At 48.3% G+C, this 12,142-nt stretch overlaps 1 protein-coding gene across 1 annotated transcript; it reads left to right on the forward strand.

Moving 5' to 3' along the window:
• Positions 1–9,426: 9,426 nt before the first annotated feature.
• On the forward strand, positions 9,427–11,902 carry LOC147629503 (uncharacterized). Its single transcript, XM_086812922.1, has 2 exons — positions 9,427–10,017; positions 11,783–11,902. The coding sequence occupies exons 1-2, from the start codon at positions 9,427–9,429 to the stop codon at positions 11,900–11,902; spliced, it is 711 nt and encodes a 236-aa protein (XP_086669048.1).
• The last annotated feature ends 240 nt before the right edge of the window (positions 11,903–12,142 follow it).

A 12,142-nucleotide genomic window follows, 5' to 3' on the forward strand; every position in this document is an offset into this window, starting at 1 on the left:
TAAAGAATCTTGTAGCAGGCAAAAGGATCAAGATGTTTAAAAGAAGGCTTGACAGTGATCCTTTTGATTCACAGGGAACTCAGGATGAGAGGCTTGATAATGATAACATGGATATGGCTGAGAGGAAGAGGATGATTTTTCTAATAATGTTGAAGATGAGGACGACATCCAGATATATGTGGATCTTGATGATGAATTGGCACATACCAGAGGATGTGCAGGTTTAGAGGGGGTGGATGTCATGCCATGGCACGTCTATGGTGTGAAACCATGCATATGAGACTATCAAATGCAAATCTAGATGCGTGGGATTAAGTGCTATGACGAGTCATTATATGATGCCATGTACATATGTTCATATTGTAAATGAGGTTCAATAAGACGAGCTAAGGCTGAGTCAGGTCTCGAAGCTTTTGAATATGAGTGTGGTGTGAAATATGGAGCCTTATGCTTATGGTAGATCTTGCAGTAGGGAACACCCCTCTCAACATGTATGGAAATGTGAGAGCATGTATGATATGAGGATTGGTTTTGAAGAATACCCTTTGGAGATATCATGGAATGAGCAAAACAAGAAGAACTTTAATAAGATACTGCACACATTCAAGGTTCTTGTGTATCCTCATAGGTAGAATGATCCCTTCAATAATATCTTCATGCCCATGGATGGTTCTGCTGTTACTCAGACCTCATGGGTAAGCTAGAAACACTCCGTTATATACATGGTCTGCGTGGCTGCTATGAAAAATTCAAGGTATCTTTTTCAATTCAATCATTTGGTTGTAGAAATGAAGAAAGCATGGATTGATAATCCGAAGGCTCCACCTATCATGTGTTGGCAACCCTATAATTATAATCCTGAGTATGGTCATTTTATGATGCGTGGCAGCAAAAGAATCATATGTATTGAAGCTTAATATGAAGGGGAAGCTTGCGTGGCAGTAATATCCGAAATTAATGCGAATGAAGGGGGGCGCAAGAGTTTTTTTCAAACTGGGAAAATTCGTGAAAGTAGCTGAAAAAGGGCGTGCGCCCGACTTCCTTGCGGGGAAAGGGGAGAAATAACCAGAAGGCGGTGCTTATTGTGAGAGGGATATATGCAGAAAACTGGGAGGCGTCAGGACCAGAGAAGGAGACGAACCAGAGATTCAAAAAAATGGAAAACATCTTCTGTTCATGTCATGTAGGATTTCAAAATACAGAGGAATTCAGGCTGCATCTACTAGTGATACGCCTCTTGTAATTTCCGACAAATAAAGGTGATTGCAGTTGAATTCATGCGAAGGCGATTCATTGCATACTTTGGTGATAAGGTCTTCATTGCCTAAAGACTAAAAAGGGACCTCACCCATTTTACACAGCTGCGTGAGAATTTGATAAGGAATGTTGTCGATTCCTATTAGGAGAGTGGCTATCTATGGGAACAGTATGACAATGCTGCAGACGTGAAGGCAAGGGCGCCGCTGTGTAAAGAGCAGCTACGTGGATCGCATATGGGAAAAACAACAATAAAGGTGGCTTGTGGATTACGCCAATGAGGAGAGTGCAAATCAGACCAAAGTGATTCTGCCACTCAGCTACCTAATATGTTTGTGTTAACTGCATATGTTTTGGGCCTAAGAATTGCTCCTAGATGCAGGCAAATGAGGATTGGAGCTTTGAACAAAGAGGATTTGCTTAGCTCAAGAGATGAGGCTCCAGGTTCAATGAAGATTGTAACTGATACGATGAGGATGCAAGTTTGAGGTTCTATTTTCTTGAATCCACTTGTGGATGTTCACTTTCATGTCTATGTTAGGTTTGATTTTATAGTTTTGTTGGATGTTGAGCCTCTGATGCTCCATGATAGCCATGTGTATCTTTCATGGGAATACCATGAGGTGATTTTCTGGAGTGCAAAGCCATATGAGATGAGACAAGTCATGTTAATGTCAGTTTTTTTATATATATCATGTGTCCAATATTGGCTTTGAGGATGCACATGTATAGTTGGGTACTCGATCTTTGATGGTTCCAGCTTCTGCAGGTGGTGCCCCTTGAAGAGTTATATGTTGTGTTTCTTTGCTGGGATTTAAAAACTACTCTCACAGCCAGAAGTCTCGCACTTCCCCAGCGACACCGCCCACGTCACGACAGCGTTTTTCTGCAAATACTTGAAACAACATGCTATTGCATTCCTACAGTGAATTCGCTGTCTTTACAACTACAAACAATATGGATTATGTTTATGCAAGGAGTATACAGCCATGAATAGCCTAGAAAGACACAAAATCACAATGATAGGGGTGGATGAAGCAGCAGTTTCAAATTTGCAGCAGTTTCAAATTTGCAACAAAATGCGATTTGGGCTGTTTGGGATTTCTAAAGCCCCCTCCTCGCGTTTTATTGCAAATTCTTGAGGCAGCATACTGGAGCATGCCTTCAGTCATTTCAGTGGTTTTACAACTTGGTGCAAGATGGATTGAGTCTATAGAAAGCAAGAAGTGAGCAAGCTCTCACACAACAAGCCCAATTAAAAAGTCTTCCTGCTTCTACTTGCAGTGGAAAAAATCTAAGAAATGCATATAATATTTATCATAATATCTAACCTACATCACATCAATCAGTACCTTACCCTAATATACTATTAAACAAGAAGAGAAGGAAATAGAGTGTCTTACTGACCTGGAAGCTATCTGTAGGTTGCTGTGCTGATGATGAGTATCCTGTGCTGGGGATGAACCTGTGCTGCTAGTCTGGATGCTGATGGTGTAGAGTAGGGAGATAGAGATGCAAGAGAGCTAAGTTAGGAGAATAGATTATTGCAAAATACAAATAAAGTAGCTATTAAATACCACACGTGTGAAATGTAGTCGTTTTTTCACACGTGTGGGTCCCGCCCAGATCTTTTGGAATTTGAAATTTGACACGTGTGAAAGTCACTTTTTGCCTTGAAAATTGTGCCAATCATGATTTCATAATCAGATCCATTAACACTCTTCCGTCCCCATCTTCCATCCCTGCCAACACCCTCCCATCATCCTTTTCCTTCCCCCTCTGATCACTTCCTACCCAACACACTCCACCCACTCTGCAACCTGTCTGAAGACTCCTACCCAACACACTCCACCCACTCTGCAACCTGTCTGAAGACTACTACCACTGCCAGATCTCCAGGTTACGTGGGCTGCAGCTCAAGTTTGGAAGAGAGAAAGAGAATCACCAGGGCAACTCCAACAGTATGGAAGAGGAAAAGAAAGGTCAGAGATCTATACTCTTTTCAATGTTTTCTTATATATATTTCTTCCATCTATAGAATTCTTGAATCTTACTGCCTAGGAATCTAGTACATCACCCTAGGATTTGATTAGAGATGGATATGAATAGGACTTAGAATTTTGCAACAAAATGCGAGGAGAGTGCTTTACATTTTCCAAATGTTCCAAATCGCATTTTCCTACAAATTCTGATATTAGTTTCAGTTATTATTTCTTCCTCTTTGTTTTGCTCTCTTTTGCCCTGGGGAATTCCTCCTAGTGTCATTTACTGTCTAGAACATTGTGAGATGTTCCTAGCATTTGATTGGAGATGGATGTCAATAGAAATGGAGAATTTGCAACAAAATGCGAGGAGAGCACTTGACATTTTCCAAATGGCCCTGCATCGCGTTTTCTTGCAAATTCTTGTGTCCCTTTTGGTTTTCACTTTTTCCTCATTGTTTTGCTTTCTATGTCCCTGGGGATTTCTTTCTTGATGATGAGAAAAGTTTTTGCTTTGGAACAGTTGATTCTCAGGCCCCTCCTTTCAAGAGGAAGCTGGACTTTTCTGCTGCTATACTCAGACCACAGCAATCACCAGGTGATTCATGTGTGCTCATGAAGAGAGTTGTTTGGTGATATCCTATACATTACTTGATTGCATATGTCAGCATATAGAATTCATGATATATAAATTTTTGTTCAGGCAAAAGCAAGAGACTAGAGCAGAAAGGTGAGTCTTCCCTTTCAAAACAAAGGGAACCAGAAGAGAACAAATCTCCAGATTTGCTCCTATTTGACTTTCTTCACAAGTGCAAGGCTCAGAGGAACTTCCACCTGTTTTGGAGCATCACAGAGATTTTCTCTCAGAGCATTGGGATGCCTTCAAACAACTGACAGAGGCAGGAAATCATATTGTCTCCATTGATAGGATGAGGTACCATGTGAATAGAAGATTTGACAGCCTGCCTGAGGAATATAAATTCAGTTGTAACTTGCACACCAGAAAGTGTACAGTGCTTGAGGAAACCATGGCATTCCTTATGTACATTGTCTTCCATCAGCAATCTCTAGAAGAGCAATTGCAAGAGGTTGACGAAGAAGATATAAGGTAAAAGAGGATATTCCTGTGGCAACAGATATGGCAGAGCAGGAAGAAGATATCAACCTTGAGGATGAGGGGCTGCAAGTGGCTGCCCCTCATCCTCAGAGGATATTCCTGTGGCAACAGATATGGCATAGCAGGAAGAAGATATCAACCTTGAGGATGAGGGGCTGCAAGTGGCTGCTCTTGACCTTGTTCAACTGAGGACTGAAACTCTTAGGGCAGCACAGCCAGTTGAAGATTTTGATGTTCAGAGCAGCAACTATGTAGTACCCATGCTTCCAGGTGTCTTGATTGGTGGTAAAGATTATGTTTTCCTCCATGATATAGAGTGTATGTTCAATTGGAGGGAGGACTATGCCGTTCCCCTTATTGCCCAGGCTTCAAGGCTTGACAAGGAGGTTGGCATAGAGGATGACCATTCACTACTACTGGCTTTGGAAACAACTTTTGATCCTGCAGAGGCCCTTACTATTTGTTTCAAAGAGGCTGAAAATTTCCAAGAGCCAGATGAAGCTACCTTCCAGCTCACCCAGGAAGCTATGAATCTCTCAGCACTTCATAAGGAAAAGCTTAAAGAAGAGGCTGGACTGGAGGGGAGAGGAATAAATCTTTGGAAATATGAACTTCTTGTTGCTGATGAAAATGAGAAGGTATGATATTATTACTTCAAATCAAATACTTTATCTTGTGTTTAAATGTTTTGTAGTTATGTATTATTGTCTCACTCCAATCTTTTGATACATGGCAGCTACAAATTGAGGATGACACATTCCTCCAGAGAACAAGTGGAAGCAGGTCGGCTGGGTTTGGCAAAATGTCAAGCCTAGCTCATTATATTCATGATCTAGGCAGTGCTAAGATCTTGATTTACTGGATTGATCAGAGAGTGGAGTTCTCGGGGCTCCCGTCGAACCAGTGCTTCATATGCACGTAGGTCGGCCATCTGGCCAAGGCCTGCCCTCGCAGGAGACCTTGACCCTCACCACAGCAGCAGGCCCTTGATGGCCCGCCCACAGATGCGACATGGCACAGGCTGCCTCCGGGACACCTGCCCAGGCCACAGAGACCTCGGAGTGGCAGCCTGGACAGGGGTGCCGCCGAGGGAGACAGTCACAGCAGCACGCACAGAGACCGCTGCAGCAGCAACCGTAGGCTCAGCCTCACTGGGCTCCCGTGAGGAACAGCTTTGCTCCCCTCCAGGAGGAGACCCCTGCAGCGACTGAGGACCAGGAGATGCCAGCACCCCCTCCTTCACCCCCCCACCCCCACCCCCATCCCCTCCCATTGCCTCGCTTCCACCTTCGCCTCCTCCCGCCCCCGCTCCGGTCAGCAGCGGCTCCCTCTTCGCCCCCCTCGCCCCCCCCTCCCCCCCCACCCGCCTCGCCTTCCCGGGAGACCCTGGCAGCCCCCTGGCGCTCGCCCGCAGTCCGGAGGAGGGCGCTGAGCACCAATCTCGCTTGAGCACCACAGAGGAGACCTGCCATGCCGATTCGGGCTTCACGGATATCATCTATCCGCAGTCGGCTGAGTCGCCTCGGTGTTAGACAGCGATCGGAGGCTTTCGGTTACGCCTTCACTCGGCTTTTTGGAGCAGAGGGCCCCCATGAGCCAGCACCCATCCGCGTTCATGTAGTGATACCTCCGGCCCGTGGGGACGAGGCACTTGATTCAGCAGTGGCCTTCTCGTTCCCTCTATGTGGCCCTTGCGACCGGGAGTGGACTCTAGAGCTCGCTATTAGCACTTTGAAGACTCAGGCAGTTGAGTTTTCACATCATGTGAGCGACCTGGAGGTGACAGATGTGATAGGCCGGCTCTGGGAGTTGGCTCATTTTTTCTTGGATCCCGAGAGTGTGGATGCCTCAAGGATTCGTCATTTGGTCATGCGTATAGTGGCAGACTTAGCACGCAACCCTGGATATGTATGTATACACGAGGTTGCTCTGTCAGAGCGGGAGGCAGTCGCCATGGGCCACAGCCACTGGCGCCTGATCCGAGATTCTTGTAGTACACCGGGTGGGCAGATTCGCAGCCGCTCGGATGGGGACTACTCTCCATCCAAGCCGCTTACGAAGGCCCGCCGCACGGCTGAGACGGCATCTACCTCAGCAGGTCATCCATGAGGATCATCTCATGGAATGTACAGGGCCTGGGTGGAGTACATTTTATACGCTATCGAGGTTGCTTGAGGCAGGAGCTTCAGAGATGCCTGGTTGGTGGCAGCATTGATATTTTGATGATGCAGGAGCACCACTTGGGTGAGAGTAGGATCCAGAGATATGGTTCGGTGATGCCTGGTAGATGGGATACCTTTTGGTCTGCAGGGTTTGGTCCTTTGGGTGGACAAGGAGGAGTTTGCATGGTCATTGCAGATGTATGGTGGCAAGCCATTGTGGATCGAGGGATCATTGTGCCTGGTAGAGCACAGTATGTCATTCTGAGGATGCATGATGAGCTATTGGGCGTGCTCAACGTCTATGCGCCTAATCATGCTAGTGCCAGAGCAGAGTTCTGGACCCAGGTTATGGATGCATTGCCAGAGGCCGCACATTGGTGTGTCGGGGGAGACTTCAACATGCTTGAGGACCCGGCCGATAGGGTGGGAGGCAGTCATGTTACAGTGCACGGCACGGAGCTTGAAGCTTGGGATCGGTTTTGCATGACACTGAGGATCACTGATGCATGGCAGCATGGGGCTTTCTCCCGTTCTCAGGACAGTCTCAGTTTCTCTCGGTCGGATCGTCGGCAGGGAGGGACTAATCTATCACGGATTGATCGCTTTTATGTGGGCGACTGGTCAGGGGAGCGAGGGGGCTCCGTTGACATTCTCGCTGGCACCTCATTTTCAGATCATGCGCTTGTTATCCTGACATGGGAGGAGAGGACACAGGAGCCCAGCTTGCAGTTGAGGATCCCAAAGAGGGTACTTACAGATCCCAGTCTCGCTGAGGACATTGAGAGGATCTGGCATGATAGTCAGTGCTCTGACCAGGATGCAACAAGCGAGTGTGCCCAGGGACTCATCGAGATTAGCTCTTTTCTGCACGCTGTAGCTTTGACACGGTTGGGAGAGATTCGCGAGAGGGAGCATTGGCTGAGATGCAGCCTTGCCTCGTTATAGCGCCTCCAGGAGCAGCAGCCGGCATGTGAGTGGTTGGCATCCCAGCTGAGCCAGGCACGCCAGGAGCTTAGAGAGGCAGAGGAGCAGAGACATGAGTTTTACTATCATCGTCAGGCCTCTCAGTGGACGCAGCTTGGTGATAGAGTGACTGGTGAGTTTTTTGAGATCACTGGACCCCGCCATGCTCGGGCAGGAGTCCGTCAGCTTGGTAGACCGGATGGTTCGGTAGCTACTGAGCCCGAGGAGATCAGAGCCATAGCCACTGCATTTTATAGAGACCTGCTTTCAGCAGAGCCAGCCACTGAGGACAGAGATGCTTGCAGACAGACTGTGTGGGCCCACGTGTAGAGGAGGGTCACAGATCGTATGCGTTCGGTTCTTGGTGTGCCTCTTTCAGAGATTGAGCTTGCCGAGGCCTTGAGGGTCCTGCCGCGACATAGTTGCCCAGGGGAGGACGGACAGCCTTTTTTATGCGCTATTGGGACCTTTTGGGGCCAGACCTCCACAAGGGCTTTCAGCATGTTTTGGAAACTGGGGTGATGCCGCAGAGCTTTTCAGAGGGCTTGATCTATCTTGTCAGATGATATTCGGCATTGGAGGCCTATTACGATCCTCAATACTGTCTACAAGGTCTTAGCAAAGGCCTTGAGTTTGAGGATCCAGCCCTTCTTGGTGGGGGAGTTGATTCATGCTACTCAAACAGGATTTGTCAAGGAGCGCAGTATCCTTGACAACATCTTTACTTTCTGGGAGGCGATGGCCAGAGCTAGATTTCTTGGCAAGGACTTGGTCGTGATGCTTCTCGATTTTGAGAAGGCATACGATAGAGTTGATTGGGGTTTCTTAGAGGGCACTATGCTTCACCTGGGCTTTGAGCCAGGATGGATCAGAGGGGTGGCGGCTCTGTATTCCACAGCTCGCAGCCAGGTGTTGATTGCAGGAGGACGGGGGCCGAGTTTTGAGCTGACCAGATCAGTCCGTCAGGGGTGTCCCCTCGCCCCCTTTCTTTTTCTCTTCTTTGCGGAGGCTATGAGCATGTATTTGACGGCAGAGGAGGTTGGTTTGAGCTCCCAGTCTGGGGGGAGGACTTGCTTGATGCTGAGTTTGCAGACGACACGGGCTTATTTTTGCATGGCCAAGAGGCCAATCTTCTTCGGGCAGAGCAGTCGCTCCAGGTTTTTAGTGCAGCTTTGGGAGCATTGATCAATTGGTGCAAGACAGCAGTGGCCTTTTGGATCAGTAGTGCTCCCACTCCAGCATGGAGCCCGGACCCCGGTTTTAGATGGATTCCTCCAGGCACAGCAGTGCGGTATTTGGGATGCCAGATTGGCCTAGATTTGTCACCTGAGCAGCAGATTGCCTCGCTTCTTCTGAGCATTCGGAAGAAGCTTTTGTATTGGAGTACAGCTCGACTATCCTTGGCTGGGAGGGTGGTGGTGGCAAATCAGGTGCTGTTAGCAACCGTGGTACATTACGTCTTGCTGGATCTTCTCGAGCTCTTGCATCAGCCAGGTACAGAGGCTGATCAGGAATTTTCTGTGGTCTGGGCGGGACGGTCAGCCAGCTCGGGCAAAGGTTGCATGGGCAGTTATTACACTTCCGCAGGCTCAGGGAGGTTTGGGCATTACAGATCCAGTAGATCAGAGCAGAGCCTTATTGGGGAAGCTTATTGTTCAGGGGCTGCTTCCAGGTGGTGAGCCTTGGAAAGAGCTCCTCTTGCAGCGGCTGCAGGCTCCGGGTGCCCCCAGTAGGGGACACTTGGGCACCAGAGATTCGTTGGATCTTTATAGAGATGAGGAGGACAGGCCTCAGTAGAGGATGAGAGGACAGATTTGCTTTGAGTATCCTGAGAGCTTGGGAGCTGCTGAGACCGGGGCTCTCTCAGCGACCTCCTTCTTGTGTTGAGGAGCGGGCCAGACAGCCACTCATCTGGATCCCAGTGGTTCACATAGAGCAGGGTCATATGCTGGGTTCCCGGCCTCGTTTAGCCTGGGGGCCTTTAGCGACAGGCCCAGCTCGTAGTTTTGGAGACTGGCAGGCCTTCTGCAGTCTCCAAGAGGAGATCCAGGTGGAGAGGCTGAGTCACTTCAGAGGGGGGTTGATTATGAGAGATGATATTCAGGAAGCACTCACAGAGGAGTGGTTCACGCCTCTCGAGCCAGTGACCCCACGGTGGATGGGAGCCTTTACACAGTTGGAGATCCTGATTGCTGTCAGAGCTTGCACTGAGGATGGCAGTTGCCTCTACTATGAGATTCAGGATGAGGGCAGACTCCAGCGAGTGGAGGAGTCGCCTTTGGTTGCAGAGTGCACCTTTCAAAGGATTCGGATAGTGGCCGCCGCTTCTCGAAAGTGGCATATAGACCCCGATCCTACTGATGTGCTCTCGGATTGGCATATATGGGCATATGTAGCGTGCCCCTTGGCCCAACTACAGTGGGACCCCGGGGAGTATGAGTGGCACGATCCTTATGCATCCCTTGAGGCCACAGAGATTACCTTTTTCCAGTATACTGTTCGGCTGGGGCAGCATATTTTGACGGCGAGGAGGACGGTCTCTCCAGCGCAGCAGCGGGGCATTGGCGGCTATAGGGACTCTCACAGGAGTTCCTGGAGGATTTTTGGGCTCGGCTCTGGGCTAGTCGGCAGGCCCGCAGGATCTCGACTTTTCAGTGGCTGGTCGCCCACAGGGGCTCAGCAGTTGGCACTTGGCTTGTTTACAGCGGTCTTCCAGCGGCCTGCGTCCGATGTGGCCACCCTATGGAGACACAGACACTGCCTTTGGGATTACCCTCAGGCGCAGCAGATTTGGCTGCGGATGCTGCGTATTCTGGCTCCCCTCTCTCCAGAGGGCATGTTTACATGGGGTGCCGCTACTTGGTCGACTTCGTCAGGGCCTGCTATGGGCTATGAGATGGAGCAGGGCAGTCAGGCCATCAGATTTATTAGGGGCCAACCTCTCCTGGTTTCGGCACCGGATTTCTCGTCTGCCAGTTGGACATAGGAACGGGATTTACGATGGGAGCTCCTCAGCAGCCTCACCATCTGGTTCACCTGGAGGGCCCGGTGCTTTATGGCCTTTGAGGGGAGATTGGAGCCACCAGCAGAGACTGTACGTGGGATTTGGCAGGAGTTGATCCACACCCTACGAGGACAGTACGACCGCATCCGGATGAGGCGATCTTACGGCGCCAGGCCTTTCACACCACTTGGAGTTGTGGCCCCTTCTACACCTTACACACGGGATCCCCCCGTTGGCACTACAGGCCACCTGTTTGGCTCTTCCCCCCCCTATTGTATGATTTCGCCTCTCAGTCCTTTGTACTGATGCTTGTATTTTGCAGCACCTAGGGAGAGTCTCCCGGGCTGCCATGCTGTATTCATTCACTGCTCTGTTTCTCTTATGAGCAGGAGAGATCTTTTGTAGCCCTACGGGTGTTTTTTCTATAACTAATGAAAGGATCTTTTCTCGAAAAAAAAAGATCTTTATTTACCATAGGCAGTTGAGCAACAATGGAGAAGCCATTGTTTACTTCTTTAAATGTTTGTCTAGGGTTTTAGGTGGACATGATCTTCCATGGCAAAAGGAAAAGATCATTTTAATAGAGAGGTTGTCCGCCATAGATATATTTGGGGATTATGTGAATAAGCAGGCCTCTAGGGCCTGCTTATTTGGGGGGTTGTCCGCCATAGATATATTTGGGGATTATGTGAATAAGCAGGCCTCTAGGGCCTCTTACTTTTTGTATTACACTTCTTATGCATTAGCATGTGGTGTTAAGGAGCCCAAATGTCTGGAGAGCTATGGAAAACACAAGCTCATAAGGTATGTAAATGTATGTATGTGGGCTAAATGTTGATTTCTAAAAGTTATAATTGTTAATCATTTGTGTAGGAGTTGGCCATGAATCGCCCACCAAGTAGGCGAGAGGAGAAGTACGCTCACAAACATGGCCTTATGGCCTTATTTGAGATGCTTGAAGAAGAAGGAGAGACCATCAATTGGGAGGCATTACCCTGATGTAAGATGACCTTCAAACTAATGGTATATGATCAAAACATTCTTGAGTATTAATGTTTAATTTAATTTCTTGTTTATCGATCTGGAAAATTAAAAAACGAGCACGGTTGTTTTTGTGCTCTATTTTAGACAGAATGGTGCTGTATGTTTGTTGTTGTTGATCCTGTTCATTGCAGGCAGCCAGGCAACAGCCAGGCAACACTACCCAAAAAAAAATTCTGGTATAGCATCGGTATATTCCCCGGTATATACACCGGTATATTCATTGGTATATCTACCGGTACTGCCATCGGTATAGATGCCGGTGAACGTCGGTATAGCGGCAGGTATACACCTCGGTATAAGTGCTGGTATAGTAGTAGCCGGTATAGATGCCGGAATAGCCGTCGGTATTAGCGCCGGTGAGACATCGGTATAGACACCGGCGTCGGTATTGTTCCCCGACGCTTATACCGACGTTGTGGTTCCGGTGCGTATACCGGTGTTTATACCGATGACGGGGCTTTTTTAGACCCCGTTCAATGACGTCGGTATAAGCGCCGGTATCAGGCTAACATGTAGTAGTGTAATAACCTCAATGCCAAGGAAGTACCTCAACTCACCCAAATCCTTCATGTCAAATTTCTGCTTGAGGAGACAGTTCACACTCTCAACTTTC

The sequence above is a fragment of the Cibotium barometz genome, chromosome 18, assembly GCF_041138505.1.
Source record: "Cibotium barometz isolate CiBa-2024 chromosome 18, ASM4113850v1, whole genome shotgun sequence".
Classification (NCBI taxonomy): domain Eukaryota; kingdom Viridiplantae; phylum Streptophyta; class Polypodiopsida; order Cyatheales; family Cibotiaceae; genus Cibotium; species Cibotium barometz.